Source organism: Scomber japonicus, chromosome 4 (assembly GCF_027409825.1).
Source record: "Scomber japonicus isolate fScoJap1 chromosome 4, fScoJap1.pri, whole genome shotgun sequence".
NCBI classification, from domain to species: Eukaryota; Metazoa; Chordata; class Actinopteri; order Scombriformes; family Scombridae; genus Scomber; species Scomber japonicus.
This window is the reverse complement of record NC_070581.1, coordinates 21,958,711-21,981,386: the sequence shown is the minus strand read 5'-3', so window position 1 is coordinate 21,981,386 and position 22,676 is coordinate 21,958,711. Positions and strand designations below refer to the sequence as shown.

General features: G+C 38.8%; 1 protein-coding gene across 2 annotated transcripts; it reads left to right on the top strand.

Moving 5' to 3' along the window:
• The first annotated feature begins 3,347 nt into the window (after positions 1–3,347).
• ren (renin) lies at positions 3,348–13,736 on the top strand. Of its 2 annotated transcripts, none has more exons than XM_053317495.1 (9): positions 3,348–3,364; positions 11,148–11,295; positions 11,735–11,858; positions 11,945–12,063; positions 12,183–12,379; positions 12,928–13,050; positions 13,146–13,287; positions 13,384–13,482; positions 13,575–13,736. In XM_053317495.1, the coding sequence occupies exons 2-9, from the start codon at positions 11,164–11,166 to the stop codon at positions 13,734–13,736; spliced, it is 1,098 nt and encodes a 365-aa protein (XP_053173470.1). In that variant the 5' UTR covers positions 3,348–3,364; positions 11,148–11,163. The 2 variants fall into 2 exon arrangements, with proteins under 2 accessions (XP_053173470.1, XP_053173469.1); XM_053317494.1 differs by lacking the exon at positions 3,348–3,364 and adding an exon at positions 10,621–10,712.
• The last annotated feature ends 8,940 nt before the right edge of the window (positions 13,737–22,676 follow it).

Sequence of the window (22,676 nt, the reverse complement as noted above, 5' to 3'; positions counted from 1 at the left end):
TGTTTAGGATTAGGCAGTACATGTCTCCAAAGCAAGCCAATGAGGACATGTGACCGACAACAATGACTGCTTGATTGATTGACTGCTGTTCTAGCCTATGGAAATATTCGGTGAAATGAAGTTGATAACCTTTTAGCCAATAGTCAGAGGCGTGCGCCCTGTGCGTAAAAGAGTTGAACCATATATCATTACGCACTCGGCATTTTGGTACACGATTGTATTACACGACTTAACACATGACTTATACCAAAATAAACAGATAGATAGATAGATAGATAGATATGGCCAAACAAAAAAATATGGTTATATGTAATAATAATGATAATAATAATAATATTAATAATAATAATAATATGGCGTCAGCTTTCATTAGAGACCAAGATTTTGATTGTAGGCAAAGGGGATGTGAAGTTATAGGTGTTTGATTGCGGTTATACAGCTTTGGTAACCAAGTGTCCATTTGGAGTCTCCAAAAAGGACCTAAGGAAAACGCATGGACATACCCGTTGAAAAATAATTCTGAAAAATTCATCTTTTGGTCTTTTGACTCCAAATTTGGACTGCATGAAGCCAAGACCTGTGGCTGTGGCCTCATTGTGTCTATATCCCGCTGAGGGGTCCCTGAATGTTTGTACACATGTCATTGTAAAGGCAAACCTATGGGCGAGTAAACAACCCCATCATTGTAACCTCTGCCACTCTTTGTCAGTAAGTCACAGAATCACAAAGACACTTTTACAAAAATCCTGAGAGTGTTTCCTTTCCAATGATACCAGACACATCTCTGAGTCTCAAACTATGTGGGATCTGTGCTGCTCACAACTTGGGCATGTTGTTTAGGCTAACAGCATAAAAAACAGGGGCGTGTGTTAAGTGGTTAATGAATGAGCTTAATGAAATCGTTAAATGTTGTTTGTTTAATTCAAAACTGAAACCTGTGTCTATTATATAGAGTAATCTACTATAATCCAGCACGTAACTGCCTGTAAATTATCACATTGTCCTTTTAACATGTCTATATTTGCGTGGATTAAACAAAGATGTTATTTACGTATATGTTAATTAGTGAGCTTTAGAGGTGCTGGTAGTCAGATTGTTTAACCTTTGAACATCCAGGCAAACTGTTTCAAGGGGATCAGCCCTATGTTCCCACAGCCCTATGTTCCCACAGCTCTATGTTCCCACATTACTTACCCCTAAATTCCACCGGCTCCGGATCTGCTCCGGAACGGCTGCGCTGCGTTCCGTCTGTGATCTCACGGATAATCGTGCGGTATAGTGGGATGTACTTTCTATATAGATAACCACAAAACCAACACATCCATTCGGAGGAGTAGTAGGGGTGCTGACCTAGTGATCTGCCTTGTCGTTTTCATTGTATAGTGCTTGGAAATATGATCCGCCGTGAACATGGTGTATTTTATTTTGTATTTGTGCTTGACTTCCTGTCCTGCACGATCTGCTCTGTGCTGAATTGCTGCGCTGTGATCCGGCATCCGGCAAAAATAGAAGCTCTGCGTATGTCCTCCGGAGGCCTCCGGACTGCCAGAGCCATTCCACAGCCATGACGGAGCCGTTCCGCAGTGGAAGTACACACATTGACCAGAATGGAAACGGATCGGATCTGCCGCCGTGCTGGAGCGGAGACGGGCCGCAGACGCATCTGGTAGAATTTAGGGGTTAGACTTTAACTTTTTTTTTTAAATTAGGCCCTACTGTATGTTCCCACAGCTCTATGTTCCCACAGCCCGACTTTCCCACATTTCTAAATTTTTTTTTCAAAATGAGGCTCTAAGTTCCCACAGCTCTATATTCCCACAGCCCAATGTTCCCACTTTTATAATTTTTTTTTTTCAAAATTAGGCCCAATGTTTCCACAGGATTAGGGTTAGGGTTATATTTTACAATCATCCATTACATTCACCCCCCAAAATTTTCCCCACACTCATCTGGGTGTACGGCACAATCTCTTAGAAATGTGGGAACATAGGGCCTAAATTTGAATAATTTCTTAGAAATGTGGGAACATAGACACGCTCCCATTTCAAGTCTTGATGCTAAGCTAAGCTAATCAGCTACAGCTTCATATTTAACCGAAGTGGTTTTAAAAAGTATGTTAGCAGTCTAACATCACAATGTTAGTATCCTGCTCAAAGCACCACTGACGCTGACGAAAGATTTAGCTGGCTACCTGAGGTGTTTTACCTTGGACCCACTCTAACATTTTTTAGTCACACTGGGGGTAAGCACTTATATTTGAAAAACAAAATTGTTTGGCAGTTTCATTCACTCAACAGTTTTGTTTTCTGGTTTTTTTTTTGGTAAAGATCATTACAGCCTCACAGTGCTGACTACATGGCTGCAGAGTTGTAAAGCAGACGACTGTTAATTTTAGGCTTTTGGCAACATTGCTCCAGATGGATTCCTGGGAAATGCAGTACAAAATGAAGAAAAACTAAGTCTTACAACATAGATGACAACCACAATAGAACTGAAACAATGAGACATTTCCATTATCTGCCTTCAGCGACAAGTCAGCTATTGTGAAAAACGGACAGAGGATGTTTGGTGGGTGTAAGGATATGGAAGCTTGTTGTCCAGGAAGTCGCAAAGCTAAGCAATTAGAGGAGGATGCCTTTTTTTAATGAGGATATCCTGTGCACACAATCCTGTCATGTGATTGAGGTAACCGCAACAACTGTGAGAGAGCTGACTCTTTAGAGATTTGGTAGAGGTGACAGATATTGCCATTGTTGTTTACTGCCGCACATATTCATCCAACAACTAATAGATTAAATGAATTTATTTTAGCAGGGAAAAAGGGTAAAAGAACCAACTTGTACTCAGTTTACTAACAATGTTTTCTTCCCCAGAGTTTCATTTGAGATTTTTTTGCTTTTACAGTCGAGGGTTTTTAATTCTATGTGCCTATCAACAAGACTTCATGGTGTGCAAGAAATTGTTACCAGCAGGGGATGAGAACATGTTGCAAAGACAAATGCACTTTAAAATGCTGAACTATAAAATCCTTATAACCTGTAAAGCTCCATATATTGCTGGGGATTTTTGCCACCTGGGTGGTGGGCAGAACAAGCTGAAAACACAAAATAGCGGTAAAATAATTAATGCACATGCGTCATGAAAGAAGTTCACTTAAATACAATGTACAATACCACAATATAAAATACTCCATTACAAGTCAAAGTCTTGTATTAGCTTTTTGTATTTTTATAATCAAATGTCAATGTGTAATTTTGGAGGCTTTGATTATAGTAATACACCTACAGAGAATTACCACCAGACTCCACAGCTCCCCACAGCTTTATGGAGCTTAATGGCGACTTTCAACGCTTTCCTTATGGAGGTTCACAGTGAGTATAGGCTCATTGTTTAGCTGTCCGAGTGCAACTTTACTGTTTTGGTGCTCTTAAAACATGATTTTCAGCCACAGCAGGTAGCTGTTGTTAACGAGGAAGCTCCATAAACTCACTGTAACTACCTGCTCTGCACTAAAAAGCAAACAGACAGTTTGTATGTAAAAGCTTGATATACAAAATGACCAATAAGTGTGTGTCTTTAAAAAATTATCTCCAGTACATTTTTAAGGGCACATGGTCTTAAATGTGAAGCATCAAAACAACTTAATGTCTCAAATAGAGCACATTCACAACATACTAGCACTGTAGTCTCATTTGGACTGAAATGTTTATGAAGGATATATTTCCAGTTTAAAAATTGGAATTATGCTGCACATCTATGCCTATGAATTTATGCTGATGAAATATTAATGTTTCTGTTGGCTGTAAACATTACGTATTTTTCATAGGATGGCTCAGTTTAAGCAAAGCACAAACTTTTAAATGCTGGACGTCTCTTTAAGCCATGAAATATGTTCTGACTGCCGGCAGCCTGAGCTGAGTGGCCTTGTTTTTGATATTACAGAGACTTTGAAATACAAAACAGTTGGCTTCACAAAGCGTTGTACCATGGCTTTGCTCTCTCATTTACTGAATCATTTTGGCTCCAGTGCTGCCACTGCTGGGTGTCTTTTTATATCAGCTGGCTGCAGTCAGTATCTCCATCTTGTGATGCTGTACACACAGCCATATAGACATGCACACACATGCTCCCTCACACATGCGTAACACACACATTAAGACAAGTTGACAGTTTTATTTCTCAGTTTCAGGAAAAATATCAATCTAAGGCTTGCAATTTATTTTACAATAATGTATTATTACCATAGTATTATATGGTAGTATGTTGAGTGAGAAGCACAGCCCATTGTGTAAATACAGAAGTGTGCTACCAAACTGTATACATGGATAGAAGATGAAGCAGCTTGTCAACAAGATGAGGTAAACAAGTCAGAGCTCCTTAATAGTAATAAGCCTATCCACATGTATACATTGTTGTGTGACTGCTGGCCTGCTCATATTAAATATTCATGTGTCCAGGTGATGGATTGGCACACTTGGTTGTGTCACAAACACTAAACAGCAAAATAAGCACGGTTGCCATAGTTTCTCGAATGTTCACCAGATGTTTTTGGTCTTTGTAGAGCACGTCTCCTAGGGCTCCCTAGGACTTGCAGCTCATCTTCACATTGACACAAACCAGGTATTTACACACATTATCTCACCAAGATAAGTCACAGACTGCACTTAAACTCTTCGTTGTGTTATGTAACTTGAGAGGTAAATATAAGGCTGAACCACCAGCAACAGATCAGAGAACGTTTTTCACAAATCAACTGGTAAACCTGATTTTTATGCACTTTGTGTTTTCAATGTATATATTTTTATTTTTATTTTGTTTTGGATATACAGTACATAAAGCTATATTTTATATATTTATTTATTTATTCATTATATTTAATTATTGGCTTTTAATAATTTACACTTGACACTACTCATACTATAGCCTGCCTAATACCAGAATGCATCTCAATCTCATGTGAGATTAAGGTAAAGTCTGGCGAGGAGCCGTTAATTTTCTCGTATTTGAGGCGGGTAACTTACAGCCAATCATATCAACGATAGATGATGACGTATTCAGAGCTTGTAGGAAGCAGCGCAAACCTTTTTATGAAGGAAAAATCATTTGGAACTTGCCTTCCAATTTATTTAGCACACAATTTAGCACCTATTTACCTATTACCTATATACCTATTTAAAGCAACAATCACTGAGCCTGCACACTGAGAATAGCTTATTACTGCTTTGCATTAAAGGAGAAGGCTGGTGATATTATTTCTTACTGTGAACAAACCTTTCTTACTGTGAACAAACCCATGAACAAAACCAAGTTACCAACCTCCCATAATGGTCTCTGTAGATCTAATTCATTACTGATATTAAAATGTAAGTCCTTCCACCCTGCATTTGTGGGTTTTTTTGGCCACTTGGGGGCAGTGGAAGCAACTTGTTAACAGAGCATTGGCAAACCATTAGCGTTCAAGTTGATATGTTGAACTTGTTAGAAGGGCCCAACTAATACTGGATTTGGGGCTCATGCCGATATTCCTCCACCCAGCACATCATCTGTTCCACCTGTTGACCTCTGGCAGACGCTACAGGTCAATGAAAGCCCGCAGACTCACAAACAGTTTCTTTCCCTGGGCCAGAACAAACAATGATATTGTGCAATACCCTTGACCACTGCTTGCTTCTATTTATTCTTTTATTTATTCTATTTAATTATATTGATCTTATTAAGTGCTATACCTTTCTACTATGTCATCTTTTTTTGCTGCGTGTATCTTGTTTTCATCTGGTTGTCTTGTTTTTTATTGTCTTAAAAGTACAAATGGAGTGGCACCTGTAATCTCATTATATGTTTAATATAATGACAATAAAGCTTTCTATTCTATTCTATTGTATTCTATTAGGGAGTAAAATATTCATTCTGATATCAATATATTGGCCAATGATCTTAGATATGGAATATATCCATAAACACACATTTTTTGCAATGACACCTGACATCTGGTTATCAAACACTTGTGACAAATATTGGTAATAGAGACACGATATATCACTGAGAATTTAAGAAAGATAAATAACTAATATAAAAACACAGAACAAAAAAAGTACTTATATTTAACTTGAAAATGATCAATTATACACAAAATGCTGCCTATATAACTTTAAAATATATTTAAAACTTAAAATAAAAATGTACATATAATAAATAGAATATATAATATGAAAATATTGGACACCATATACACTGACACTGATATATCTGTGATAGGCCAATATCGGCTGATAATATTAGCTGACAGGCTCTACTTGTTAGCAGTTGCTTATAGCACATCCAGCAGTTATGGAACAACATTATCACTGATATGGAGTCGTGCTATTGGCCCACGTTCACTCTAGCTGAGTGTTTGGTTCACTAACTTTTGGACTAAATGTTTAATGCTCCACTACATTCACCAGCTAGGCGCTAACTGTTTGCCCTTTGGTGCTGAGCAAGTAGTTTCCAGTTGGTTTTTTAGAGCTTTTTTTTTAGAGCTGTGGACCAATCAAAAACCAAATCAACCAAAAAGTTGCTGCCAGACAGCTGAACAATGATCACTATTCTACTCACTATGAACCTCCGAAAAGCAGAGAGGAGCTACGGAGTCAGTTGATAATTCTCTGTAGGTTTGTCACTACAAGCCACACTTTTCACTTTACATATTGTGACTTCATACATCGTTACTAAAAGATATGTTGATTAAAGACACTTTAAAAATGGTCACAAATCAAAATAATCACATAAACAGCTACTGTAAATAAACATTTGGGGTTTTTAGTAAACTCAGATTGGAGTAAAAAGTATGCAGGTTGGGAACTGATTTGGTGCACTGGCAAATTTATTTACATAGCATCTTCCAACAGCAAGGCAATTCAAAGTGCTTTACATGAAACATAACAAAGTGCTTTACATAAACAGACAACAGTTTAAAAATATAAAAAACACAGACTTGATATAGGACATTTATAATAGGATTTAAAATAGATGATAAAAACCAGATCAAAAGAATAAACAGGAGAAAGAAAATTGCACTGTGTGAGATATGAATAAACAGTTCCAAATGTAATTTGGGGTGGCAAACAGAAAAGTTGTCGACCTTTATTTAAGAGAACCCAGATTTGGAGCAGATCTCATGCTTTCTAAAAGTTTGTTCCAGATATGTGGTGCATAAAAACCAAATTGTTGCTTCTCCATGTTTACTTTTGTCTCTGTTGACAGAGAGCAGACCTGTTTCAGACAACCTGAGAGGTCTGGAAACCTAACAACAAAACAACAGATTGGAAATATTTGAGTATTTACAGAAGCAGGGCAATGTGGGGCTGACTCTAAATGAATCACAGTGTCAGTGTTTATTGTAATGAAAATACAAATGTTATCCACTGCAACAGTGTGGCTCATTCATTTGTTTTAATAGTTTCTGAACATCAGTGGAGGTCTATGACACAGAGGAACACATTATATGGTTTTGTACTGGCTTTGGACAGATACTAGTTGGATCACATTGTTGGTTTTGGTATTTTTCTCTGATTTGTTGACAGTAAGAAAAATATAGAACATAATCAGACTTATCCTTAAAAACAAGGGATATATTTTCCTTCAGGGTTTCATGTGGTTGGAGTACAAATGGACTTCCTGACAGTCAGCCTTGTTTGTTCTTCTCTTCTCAGAGGCACACTGATGTGTTTTTAAGTCCAATGCTGCTTCCTGCTGGCCAGGAGCGATACAGCATGTTTTCTTTTCACATGGTCCAAAGAAAAAGAATTATGTGAAAAATTTAAGTATTGATTAAATATGATAAATCTGCCAACAACAATGTAACACAGCACCCTTGGGGATGGATATCATACTGTGGCACATAAAATATGTTTTTACTACATCTTTTGGTTTCAATTCCTACATTTTCTACCTCCTGTTGTGAAAACTGTCTCACATACTTTCATACATATTGTCTCCAGATGGAATCACAGTCTCGTCATCTCTAATTTGCAGTTCATTGCTTCAAATTCAGAAACATAACTGTGAATAAACCAAATTGTTCTCTGGTTTTATGCACGCTTCATCATATAAAGTAACTGAACTCAACTCAGAAATAAGCCAGAAACATTTATACAAATACATTTAGCATTTTATGGATCATGCCAGCTGGTGAGGATTTGAAATGAAGTTTTTGTGTGTTTGGGAGTCAGGCTTGTTTGTTTGAGTGATAACTTCCCTCAAGTCCCATTTCCTGCAAACAACCACAGCTCTGCTTCATATCTTTCTTATCATGATGGATAGCTCACAACCCTCGAAGATCCTCTTACGTGAGTTCTGCCTCTGATATGCGTCTGTCGGCAGAAACTCACTTGATGCTTAGCCTGTGGCACCTTGTTCAACCCCCACAACAATTTTAGAATTGTAAGGCTGCATGAAGACTTTCCAGTTAATGTTCAAGTTTCCACTCAATGAACTGCACTGGCCTCAAAGGTAATATGACACTGAAAACTCATGAACATCAAATAAATCATTTTTCAGGAGAGAACTCCACATTTCCCATGCCCACCACTGGAGTGGATGCACTGGAGGGGTGGGAGGCCAGGCAGGAGTGACAGATGGATTTCTCTCGGTAGTGTGGGAAAGAGACTTGTGGGTATTCATTTAGCCAGTCAGATTAAGAGTCAGATCTCTGTGAGATTGTCCCCAAAATGCTCTGTCAAAATCTGCCTGTGAGGCCTAATTGAAGGACAGATAAGACAGGTACACTGGCCTCTTATTAAAACATATAATATTAAAGCTGCACTATTGTATTTTTATATATTAACAATGCATCAAAAGACTACATGTAATATGGGTCAAGATGACAAATGCACAGAAAATGATTACCCACAGAGCTTTCTTAGCAGCTTAATGCTTTGTTAAATACTTTAAATATCCTCTAATCTTGCTTCCAGTGAAAAGGTTTTGATAAAACAACTGTATGCTACCTAACTGGCAACAAATGGTGCTCAGACCAAAATTGGCAATTAGCCAGTCAATATAGCAGAGCTTTAAGCAGCTAAAAACATATATGTCTCTCAAAGGTTGGTGGAGTTCAAACCAGAGCTAAAAAGAGAGATTCACATTCATCAGGTGTCCAGAAACACACCTCCAAATGAATAATAATGTTTTTTGCCTTTATAAAGTGATACTATTACTGTGTTTAGAGCTTGTTTGATGGCCTTCAAGTGGCTTAAAATAATTGCTTCTGCTTTAAAAGACATGAAATAAAACTATAACAGGTCAAAATGGAGGCTATTTTAATATTTACAGGTAGTACACAAGAGGGAATGTCCACATTTTTATTCAGTCTCGCTGCAGCAGACTGTTGTCTGTCTGTCTGTTGTGAGTCAAATCCACCTCTGTAACTTGTGTGTACCCACGCTATCATTTCCACAGGGAGTATCTCAGCGGCTGACTTCTGACCTCAGCTATGACTGTCTGAGCTTGTGCCTGACGTGGACTCTCACATATCTCCTAGCCTGACTGGGTACGGTACCAACACACGACCCCACCCTGACAGGCCAGATACTGTGGGAATCCTCCTTCTGGTAAAACCCAGTGAGAACGAGCACAGAGTGATTAGGTGTTAAGCCTTGTTGAGTCTGAGCATCACAGCATGAGGTACAGCATGAAAACACTGAACATTGCCAGTCTCCAGCTTTGCATAATACACTCAACATGGGCCTAGTGTCCTGCCAGCAATCTCTATCTAAGACCTTGAAGTGAACTTACAGATGTGTATTGTCCTTCACGCTTCGCCTGTAAAACTCAATATTTAAGTGGTGCACAAACTGTAGTGGACTTTACATGAGGAGAGGAATGAGTAGTTGAGTGTAAATAGAGAGGCAAATAAAACCTGTATACTCCACAGATAAGCACATGATGGCGGTGGGGAAAAGAGACAAATAAGACTGAAATTAACATTTTAACTCATTGATCTTTAAGCAAACATTTTGAGCAAACGTGTTATTATATAAGACCTGAACAGATCAGGATGTAGCAAAATTGATATATAAACATAGAAATAATGCTTTAAAGTAGATGTTGGTTGAGTACAGGTTGCAACACCTAAGATTTAATATGACTTGTAATTGAGTTTAGGAAGTAACATCCAACTAATCTGTCCTGACAGCTCAGAGCATCTTTCAGTCCCCCTAATGCTTCTCACAGCCCTGCAGACAAGGTGTCCAGCCTACCAACGTCAGCAATCTCAAGAACTCTGCACCCCTGCTTTCTGTCTTCAATGTTTTTTAAGAAGGTCAAAGTTCAGACCTCTCACTGGGACCTGTTTATCATAGGAGGGGTTGTGTGACCAAGACAGAAGGGCATGGGGGAGAGAGAGGAGGAGAAGGGGGGTAGAAGAGTGTGTTTTCAAGTGGACACCTCCAGGAAAGCTCCCAGCCAGAGTGAGTGGCCCAACGGTGAGAGCACACTGAGGAGGGCATAGTATAAAAAGAGTCGAGGGAGCGGACGACACAGAGAGACACAACTCTGACTCAATAAACGTGGAATATTCACAAAACTGGGGACAACTTTGCACATACAGCTTCCATCACTGACCGTCATTTTCCACCTGCTATCATAGAAGTCACCATGGCAGCACTGATTAATTATTGGATGTGTTTGGCTGCTCTGTCATTGACAGTGTCTACGAGCCACACTTTGCGAAGGTAAGAAACTTTTATATCCCTGCTTATTTAGTTTGAAGAAACAAGAGTATAGTGCAGCAGTGCAGATTTACTATATAATTCAGACCCACATAAGACAAAACATGCTACAGTAAAGTAGTGACAGCAAACAACAAAACAAATAAGGACAGGAAAACAAATGTGTTTTATTGGTTCATTATAAAACCTAATGTTTTCAGCATCGGCTTAACATGTGTTTTTGTTCATTTTTCTGGCTAGGTGCTTAGAGAAAAGCAGTCTGTACTTTATTAAGGGCTCATTGTTATGCTGGCAAGATGACCAGGCATATGTATGCATGGAAAATATAGTTCACTCTATTGTATACCATCTTTTCATTCATTATGGCAATAGTTTCTGTTTTGTGCTGTTTAGTTTCTGTCGCATGAAGATTAATTTTATCTGCTCATCTGTTCCCAGAATCACTCTGAAGAAGATGCCATCTATCAGAGAGACACTGCAGGGGATGGGCGTTACTGTGGAGCAGGTGTTGACTGAGCTGGCCCAGAAGAGCACAGACGACAGCAACAATGGGACTGTTCCCACACCTCTAACCAACTACTTGGATGTAAGCTGACACATTCATCTGTTGTGTGTTATATATTTAAAATAGAAATTCTTGAATTTCTTTTGTGTGTGTGTGTGTGTGAATTCTGATGCAGGTGATAAAAAATTGAGACGTACTACATTGAAGACAAGCTGTTTTAGCCTTGAAGCCAAAAGCAGACTTTAGTGTTGAAGGTTAAAATAGCAACTCATCCAAGATACTTCATCAGCTCTATTGGATGAATACCACAAAGAGTAAAACAGCAGATCCTGTTGCTTTTGAATTAGTGCTTTCAAGTATTCTTTGTGTATGAGTCATAATCTCAATGTCATGTTACCATCAAATAATATTTTTGTCTCACTGCTCAAGGATAAAAAGTTTTGAATAGTCAAACAAAATGAAACTGGAAAATCAATATTTGTATCATAAAATACACATTTTCCTGTTTTCCCTCCAATAGACACAGTACTTTGGGGAAATCAGTATTGGCTCTCCAGCCCAGATGTTCAACGTGGTGTTTGACACAGGCTCAGCCAACCTGTGGGTGCCCTCGCAGAGCTGCTCTCCTTTCTCTACTGCCTGCTGTGAGTGTCCACGTGTACACAATAACATAAGTGAAAGCGTCCTTGAAACAGTTTCTTGTGACTCAAATGAATTTTTGAACTTTTAGTCACTCACAACAGGTATGATGCCTCCCAATCGCGGACGTATGTCGAGAATGGAACAGGATTTTCCATTCAGTATGCCTCTGGTAATATCAGGGGATTTCTGAGCGAGGATGTGGTTGTGGTGAGTTTAGAATCAGTGACCTGTATGATAAAGGAGTTTCTCTTTTAAACAAATACTCTAACTTCCTCTTACTGGTTACAGTCTCACCTTTTGACCTACAGCTTGTTTGATTCCTGCAGGTTGGGGATATCCCTGTGGTTCAGGTGTTTGCTGAAGCCACATCACTGTCTGCCATGCCCTTCATCTTTGCCAAGTTTGACGGAGTCCTGGGGATGGGCTACCCTAACGTGGCCATTGATGGCATCACTCCGGTGTTTGACCGCATCATGTCTCAGCATGTCCTTAAGGAGGAGGTATTCTCTGTTTACTACAGCAGGTAGGTTCAACTGAGCCAACTGACTCTGGATTCTGTATAATTTTGTATAAAATCACCTCTAGATACAAGAAGTTATTAGATAAGATAATTAAAGACATCAAAAAGAAAATATAGATTTTTCTTGTTGATCTTAGACACTGTTAAGACTTGAAATAAAGACGGAAAAAATATAATACTTTTCATCTGACAGGCAGAACTGAAGAAAAAAAAAATATTAGAGTGGAAAAACAAATAAAAACGCCCTGAGCTAATTTTTGACCTGGATAGGGTGTCAGGTCAGATAGATAGATATGAATTTATTATGTTTCTTTTTCATACATGTTCTTCATTTACTATACTCAGTTATGTCCAGAAGAAAACAGTTAGAAAAAGAAGAGTTGCTCTTTTGTGTTATTCTTTCCTTTAGGGGACTTCATAAGACTGTGGGACTGAAGGAGCATTTCACAGTTCAGCTGAAGTAAAAACATGAAAATCGACCCACAGGAACAAAGACATTCATTGAAGTGTATTCTTTAAAAATGGGGCTTGAATATGACTTGTTGTTTCAGGGATCCAAAGCACTCCCCAGGTGGAGAACTGGTGCTGGGCGGCACTGACCCAAACTACTACACTGGAAACTTTAATTATGTGGACACCAGAGAGACAGGCAAATGGGAAGTTACAATGAAAGGGTAAGATCTTTCCTCCAGACTTTATACAACATGTGTGTGTGCACACACCCATTCAGAAACATGTGTTTTATTTTCCACCACTTTCATTGTTCCAGCGTTTCTGTGGGGACGGAGATGATGTTTTGTGTGGAGGGCTGCACAGCTGTGATAGACACCGGCTCCTCCTACATCACAGGCCCGGCCTCCTCTGTGTCTTTGCTGATGAAAACCATTGGAGCACAGCTGGATGAAAGTGGAGTAAGTTTTTACACATGCAACATGGTTTCCCACAGAAAACGTTTGCCTGTATAAAATCATTACCCGTCATCACCCATTTTTTATGTTGTTCATCAGTACAAAGTCAACTGCGACACTGTGAAGATGCTGCCCAGTATCACTTTCCACCTGGGTGGCCAGGAATATTCACTTACTCAGGAGGATTATATTTTATGGGTAAGCAGGATTACAAATGCTGGAACATTTTCACATTGCAATACCGTTATACTGGCATAATTTGATTAAAACATTTTCATTTGTGGCTCCAGCAATCACAGATGGAAGGAGATGTCTGTACTGTCACCTTCAGGGGCTTGGATGTGCCACCACCTACAGGTCCTATCTGGATTTTGGGAGCCAATTTCATTGCCCGCTACTACACTGAGTTTGACCGTCGCAATAATCGGATAGGCTTTGCCACAGCAGTCTGAAGGAAGGCTTAACATTATGCTCTGCTTGTCTCCCTTTCTATCTTTGCTGCTATCTCCTCATTTGTTCAGCGTTCCTCAGCTGTGTCTTATGTTCAGTCATGACCAAATAAAGTCTGTTTTATAAAAAAGGCAAAGAAGAGTGCACATTAAGGAATGTCATCCTTCCATTTCTTGCATTTCTGCTTTCCTGTTATATAACATTTTGTACTAGTTGCACTGAACACCTTCTGAGCTTTTTTTTATTTATAAGAATTTACCAGCAAATGCAGTTTTTGTGCTTGTATGTGTGACTCCAAAATATATATCTACATTGTGTTGACGTAACAAGAATAAACTTGGGATATCAATTGGATTAGATCCTGTCTGCATTAATGACTGCATTGTTTCCATCCAAGTTTGTCGAATGGATTTATTGACCACGTGAAAGTCGGGCCAAGTTGAAAAAACATAGCTGTAACATATTTAATCAACCACACCTGATCAGTCTCGGATATTTTAGTCATTGTTGATTAGTTGCTGTAAACATTTTTATTATAAGTTGAAAAAGTAAAAAAACACAATGTGATACACATTTGTCTCGAGTGGCAGTCATGTGTACCGCAGTGAGATGTGAAATGTCTGTAGATTGGGTCTTAGGAGTGAGTGCTTGTTATAACGTCACAATCATATTTTCTAAATCAAATCATCCTTTTTCGAGTTCCTGTGCAGCTTGAGATGCTTGGCACTGTAAGAATCTCTTTTTTCTGGGGCAAATTTTTAGTTTTGGTTAAAAAAAAAAGCAAGCTAACCATGGCCTGGCAACAGTCCTGAATTCCATTTTTTACTATCAGAATAAAGCTCACCTTAAATATCCCCAGCTTTTTTTAAACATACGTTTTCTGAGGGATCTTAAGGCTGACCCCACCAAGACAGTTATTTCTGCTTACTTAGCAGGCAGAAGAGAGTCAAGGTTAACAAAACAATAAAGTACACATATTCATCAGATGCTCTTGTCAAATCTTTTTGTCTTTTTTTCTCGTAATTGGTCAGGAAAGTCCTTGCATACTACAATGAAGTAACAACGTGGGTGTCATGCTTCCTCGATCTCACATCCATGAATTGTCTGCTTTGGGTTTTATCTGTCGTCAGTACACGGCGAGGTGAAGGTGGATGTCTCTGTACTGTCATTTAATCAACAGCACTGCGAAAATATCTTTCTCTGTATGAGTCAACAGAACTATGCAGGCTGGAAACCTACTCAACCCCCCCCCCCTAATAAGTTCTATATAATTCATGCCATATAGCTACAGTATAATCATGACATGAAATTTTTAAAAACCATGCCATTGCCCTTCCTGTTGCACAACTTCCTTCTATTGCTTAACAGAGCTGAGTCTATACTATAATAGCCATGTTATTATTATTATTATTATAGAAGAAGAAAAAATGCATTTTGAAGGAGTATTCCATAAATTTGTACATTTTAGGAAAATTCTGTGGAAGTCTGAAGAGAAGAATCCCATGTCCACTTAGTGTGAAGCAGCACATTAGCCTAGCATAAAGACCGGGCGCAAAGTGAAACAGCTAGCCTTGCTCTGTCTGAAGGCAACAAATTGTACACTACAACAGTAATACATTCGATAACAGTCTGCAAGGGTAATTATTTAACTAGCATATACAGGAAATTAATTCTTTTTAAAATTAAAAATGTATGGGTACCTATACAGGCAAATATGTAATTGAAGGAGATGAAGCCCAGTCGGTAGGAACGTGGATGTTTAATGAGAACTGGATACAGGGAGAGCACTGGACTTTGAAGCCAATTTGACATAGAAGCTCAACTGTGTTATTATACTGTCAAGTGGTGCTATTGCTTCCAAAAAAAGACTTTTTCCCCATAGACTTTCATTGTGAAAGAGACATCTGTAAATCTGGGGATACATTCGATCCATATGGTCTGATCACAAGTCTATAAGAGCCACATGATTTACTTACTTTATCCCCATTCAAGTTAACTTGAGCTGTCTCAGCAGGCAGAAGTCTTTAGATAACATGCTCCATGGATGCATTGGGCCCATAGGGCATAGTTGGTTTTTAGGAAGTAGAATTTTTGGCTTCAAGCACCACTGATCAACTTTCATAGGGGCCCCATCTTAGATGCTGTATCTAGTTCTCTTCATACACCATGGGTTGGAAGGGGGTAACAACTTTGTGTTTTAAGGGAAACTGTTGCCAGGCAAACAGCAGACTCCTGGTGCCAACCACGAAATAGTCTGTAACATTATCCCCTGTAAAAAGTAATTTGTTTTTGGCATGGATTAAATAAACAAGATACAAGGTGGTCATTTAAAAATTTTCAGTGGGGGTTATGTGCTGAACTGTGACACCATGACACTTCAGTTTCTGATTAAACAAACAACTATACATATAAATATAAATATAAAAAATGTTTGCCATTAGGATTTTCCTACCTTTGTGCTAAGGTAAGCTACAGTAACCAGCTAACCAGATTCGTATTCAACAGACACGTATGAGTGGTAACAATCTCATCTAACTCTATCTAAATCAGCAAAAAAGTTTTTTTCCCAAAATGCCAAAATTTCCTTTAACTGAGATGCAGTCCTAATCGAAGATGTCAGCACGTTTGTCATGTCAATTTGGGGAGTTTTTGTTCCATAAGGGGGTAGCAGTCCAGTGTGAGATTCTTAAATTCCAGAAATGTCAGCAGTTTCTTAAATTAGGGAAAGATCGGGTTTGGGTTAAAATGTTCACTCGAAATATGGTTAAAATTACTACTTCATTAAAGTTAGGCAACTTTTGTCGTCATGGCAACAGTAAATACAATGACAATCATATACCGGTTTTCCACCAGTGCTGGTGCTGGGCTGGTGCTGGTTCACAGTCGGTTCAACTGTGAACCAGTTGAGAACCAATTTGCTTTTCCACTGCTCGAGTTGGTTAGGGAGCCACGTCATTACGTCACCATATACATCAGTTATGTCGCTGCTTTCCTATGAAGACCAACTTCGAAGCAACAATAATACAAAGAAGAAGAAGCAAAACAACAATGGCAGACTACGCATTTGTACAGCTGCGGCAGATACAACATATTTGTGCTCCTCGACAGGATTGACATGGTTGTTAGCCTTTGTTGTAAGCTAACGTTAGCCGGCAGAGCACAGCTAACTCACAACGCAAATGTGTATGAATTTCACCATCAGTCAAATGTTCAAGGGATAATTCACTCTCCTATTCACCACTATGCGGTCTAGCTTGTTGTGGTTGGTCTCAATAACCCCGCCCCCTGCCCCCTAACGTAAGTGGTTCTTTCTTCTAGTCCAGCAAAGAACTGGTGCCACTCTGGAACCAGTTTTTCTGGCCGAGAGCTGGTTCTTTGTCGGTTGAAACAGGAAAACCGGTTCCAACTTAAGCACTGGCCCAGAACCAGCACTGGAACTGCTTTGGTGGAAAAGGGGTAATAGTTCCGATTTTTTAAAAACTGTCCCAACTCGCGGTTGGAGACGGCAAGGAAAACAGTGGTTCACTTTTTGCCATTTGTCTATTTACCATCAACCCAACCCACCACCTCTGTTTATAAAAAACTTCACCTTTTTAATGATGTCATCTGAACTCCGTCATTTCCCAGGGTAATAATTACGACGGCCACTAGATGGTGACTTACAGTCAAATATATTTATGGGGGTTTTTTTGCCGGCTGAATTTTCCATACTGTTGTTTTTTTCTTTTGAGGATGGGCTGCAATGACTCGACACCCTGCAGTTTTATTCAGGACATCTATTGCTTTGGAAGAGAAAACATTATGATCATGGGTTGAAAACAGAAAAACAGAGGCACAAGTAGCAATGCTGAAAATACTAATATAGTTCTCCTGAAACAGATGGAAGATGATTGTCAAAATAAAAATGGCTGAATGGACTTTTGTCTGCTCTTGGTAGTTTTAACGGTACACTGCTCTGTGATTTGGTTTCATTTTAGGTGCAGGTGGTGTTCAGAGTCAGACAAGAATTTGATGTACTTTTTTTTAATTCCATAATATCAGGCACATAAACCCATGACTCTTCTTTATATCTTCATGTCTTGAATTTGGAATTTGAAACTCTGTACTTAAAGTATAAATCAATAGAGTAGTCCGTCTCTCAAAACCTTTCTCCTTTCCAAACCTTTCTGTGGTACTCCCAAGCTAACTGGTTCCTACAAACTCTTATTATATTAAAGGGTGGAATAATTTCCTAAAACAGCTTTCATTATTTTAGCAAACATCACTTAAACAGTAGCCTTTGTTGGGGACTATCTTTTGCAGTGGATTAAAATACATTTACTGTAGCAAGACAGTGAATGTGGGATTGACACAAAATGAATTACAGTAACTTAATGTGTTTGGTAAGTTACTTGAAAATAACTGATTACACATTGTTAGGGAACTTTCCATCATTAATATGCACTGGGTCAAACTAGGCTTTGCGGTCATAGCAAGGCCACACCAAACATTGGGTTTAGACACTGTCTCTCCTTGAGATAGTGGTAAGCACAGAGTCTGCTCCTTTTGGGGAAAACAGGAGGCATTCTGAGAGTGTTTCTATAGCAGCCAAGGTCAGATATGTCTTTGACTCTTTTGCCTGAATGGGGAAAAGGTAACTGGAGTCAGGGTGTCATCTAAGCAATGTTTTGTCTATAGACCAGTAGACTAACTTCTGTATATTGTACAGTAGATGTGTTGGATCTGCCCATATTTGGGCATGGCTCAACCTGTGGCATTATCTGTGTGGTTTAAAGTCTATCCCCGGAAGACAGAAACTTCAGAATTGAAGGGAGCATCAGAACATAACATGTACTGATCATTCATTCATTTCTCCTTGATCAAGTAAAGAAACCTTTTCAATACAAGACATCCTGGACTCCTGTCTATTCTCTCCATTGATGTATGGGCTGCATAATTAAAATCTCTGTCACACATTAGCCATTGTAAGAGTAATCACATTGCTTAACTTATTAGTTAGCAGGAAAAGTAACCCGCTATATTGCTTCTTTTGTTACTTATTTTTGGCACTGTCCAAGAGGCTTTTAAGCTACTCAAAATCTTTCACACCCACATGTTGCATTGTTTGTTTTTAAACTGAACTAAATTAAATGTTTGTGGTTAACCAAACAGCCAGAAGTCCCAACCTTAGCTTCACAGACCCTCCAATTTTCAACAAAACCAGCATTAGATGACTCCTTGAATGAACCCATGGCTACTGTAACCAAGTCAGCTAAGATATAGAGCTAAGTACAACCAGCATGTATATATTTGAAATTCGCATTTCTCTTCTAGAGTCGTTTGTTAACTGAACAAAGATGCCACACTGATATCAACCCTCCATTTACCCTGGTAAGACCACAAGTAATGCAGTGTTACTGGGATCGGTAACAGTGATGTTGTTTTTTGAAAATACATCACTGTAACACGTTACTGCCCAACACTGGTAATGAAGCAATATGGCACAGAAAAATAACCTATATCAGACTTTTTTACTGTTGGTTTGCTTTTTAATGGAGTTATTGATGACAAGAAAATGCAATTGGTAATAAAAGGCAGTAGTACCACAGTGTAAAAAAACATTTTACAAGTCAAAATTCTGAGAAAAATTATTTATACATTTTACTTAACCTAACTTAACTTCCTAAAAAAAGTACAAAAGAGTGTTTTCACCAAAATGTACTTTAAGTATTAAGAGTCATTATACTAAATGGCCTCTTCCAGTGTTATGTATATTAGATTTTTTTTTTATTATGGCGTTACATGTAAACAACGTTTTAATGTTATTGCTGTTTGACCAAAAAATAATTTTAACTACTATACATACTGTTGGATAATTTAATCTTCAAGATTGCATGATGCTGTATTTGTTGTTTATATGTTTTGTATGTGAAAGATTAATCAAAAAAAAAAAAAGCTGTAAGTGGAGTCCAACCAACATTATTTTCCTCTGAAATGTAGTAGAAGTAAAAAGTAGCACGAAATGGAAACACTCAAGCAAGGCACATAAACCTCAAAATTGTACTAATTACAGCGGTTGATTAAGGTACTAAGATTGAGGTTATTTTCTACCGCTAGTCCAGTTTTGAACATCATCAAACAGTAGAAAAGACATCCGTACATTTCACAGTATGACAGCAAGAAATGACTCAAATGCATGACTTTACAACAGTAGGTTTAGGAATGTGTTTATAATGCAAAGTGTAGGAATTCACTTCCTGTGCTAATAGCTCCCAGGCCGAGTGTTTTTTTTCTCTCTCTCTGCTGGAGTTCGTTGATCTGTTATGAGAAGAATTTCCCATCAAAAATAGCTCATAAAGGCGTTTATGTGAATTTATGTGTGTGTGTCTCTCTCTGTCGGGTTAAGTCAGCTCTCACAAATAGTAGTACACACCCACTGTAAATGAGACTTTCTTTTCTGCACAACGTGACTTTGATAAAAATAACAAGTTCAGGATTCCACGAGCAGCATGGGACATCACCTGCCCCTGACAGCCTGTGTCGACACCCACAGTAATCTGCCGATCTTCTCTGTGAGTGTTGAATCCATCTTATTTTTCTTCCTCACTTTCATTCAGACGGTTCCACTCGATCACAGCCTTTATTCACCCTGAGGAAAGCAAAGAGGCATGGCCCCTGATCAAAACTGTTATTCTGACAGACCGTATGTGGACCAGTGTTTTAAATGCAAGTTGTTTTCAAGGGGGAAAGGTTTTAAGAACAACAACAGATGTTACCGGTAACCACTAAAAGCACCCAGAGGCTCCTTTTGCCTAAATCAAAAAAATTAATTCAAGGACCCTTTCCAACCATGTTAAAAAAAAAAAACATTATCAAGTCTACAACACCAAAAAACAATTTGTTATAACACATCTGTAGAGCCCAGGACGCTGTATCTTGTCAAACAGAAGAGAGGTGGGAGGTCTTTAAAAGGGCTGTCTGTCAGCTGAGACAGTTAGTCTCGGTTTGAACTCACTCTGTGCAGGAGGAGCACATCAGGCAATGCTTTGAAGAACAACGCCACATGACGAAGTGTCAAATTTACTTAACAGCAAATTCTTTTCTGTGGAGTGGAACTGAATATATGAAAAGGATCTCTTTGCTTCAATGTGTGTGACAGAGGAGTCTGGTACGTGTTTTCCATTGTCACACACGTACCAGATGACCATCCTTGTGTCAACCCTGATTCAGAGCAAAGCTAAGGTAGGTGAGAACTTTTCTATAATCATTGCAGTAAAAAAGCTCACCACCGACTCCGTCTTTGTGCAACGCAAGAAAGAGTAGTGCATGCTTGTGTTAGTCCGTGAATGAAGTTTAATGCTTGATAGAATATTTTGCTGACCTACATACAGATATCATGGACAGCATGGAGAAAACAAATCATGTGATAGGTGACATTTGCATCATGTGCTCCTGCATTTGCCACATACCAGTCACATCAATAGTTTTATTAGATTACATTAATTTGATTATGTGTCATCATCAGTCATTAAGTGGGTTCCCAATATCCCAATAACAGTCCTAGGCTGACATAATAGTCTTCCAGCTCACATGTAAAGTCTCGCTCTGCTTTTTCTCATCTCCTTCAAATGTCACTTTTACTAAATTATTAAAATTTGCTTCTGTAGTTAAAACTGGGGTGGCCCAAGATTTTTCTCCCTGGTATGGTCCTGGGAATTAAATGCATGCACATACAGCTTGGATTCATGGAAAATCATGTCACATAATCATTAAACGAGCTGCGTAGAGTTTACATTTCATAATTCAAATGCCTTAGGAAGTAAACTGTACAGCCCAGCAGTATATGAGGAACAGACAACAAAATATGAAAAGAATACTTCTCGTCACTTGTGCCTTTCCAAGAATTGTCTTTTGTGTCTTAATACATCTCAGAAGTCGAAGAGGCAAAAAATAAATCATGTTTTATTGTTTCAATTCAGTGTTTGGCTGGCATCTGTCTTGACTATTTGTTGCAAAAGTTGCATCAAACTCACAGGTAAAGAGAGTAAAAGGGATGATTATAAAGGAGTGCGGACATTTTGCCCCCAGTGTGAGAAACATATGCTTGTCACCACGTTTTAATCCTGAGTAGAAAGATTAAGTCCATCTGGAGCCCATTTTACCGTTGCAGTTGCCAAAAGGTGCTTGGTAGCAGGCATCATCAGTTACAAGAGAAGTGCGGACATGTTGCTCTCCTGGGCCATGCTCCCATGTTAGAGGGCACAATTTGACAACGACTGGACACCAGATTCGGTCTCTAACACCGGGCTAGGTTACTCTGAGGTCATACACAGAGAAACATCGGTCAGTGATGGTGTCGCAGCAAAGAGGCACATTTCCCAAACTTGACTCGAAACCTGATACTTTACCAGGACCCAAGTCGCATAGCAGAACTTTAACACAAAAATAATGTGCAGGGGTAGAAAGACAGTGCTGTTGTTATTATAACTGAGTAACATTGTACTTTTTTCTGAGGGCTGTAAAGTAGATTTGGCAAGGAAAAGCAAAAGTTACTTACTCAGATGCCCACTCTTATACTGTTATAGCACAGTTACAAGGAGATTACACTTAAATTGGCTTTGAACATTGTTTTCCTTGTAAAATAGTGTATAAGAAAGCTTTCTTATGGACAAAAGATTATCAGGATTTAGGCGGGATCGTGATGTGGAGTGTTTTCATATTGAAATAGTTAGTCAGGATGTGAGATTGGTTCTTTCATGAGGTCACGGTTACTTGAGTTACTTTGGCAGTTTTGGCGTGCATGATTTACTTCAGTAGGCTGAGTAATATCTAAGTCAACTAACAGTATGTCTGATGAATGTACAATTTAGTGCTCTTTCCCTGGGAGGAAATGCTCATGTCTGTGTCAGCCCCTCCTCGGAGAGTTGAGGGATGTGAAGATAATATTTGGTTGTGTCAGTTGC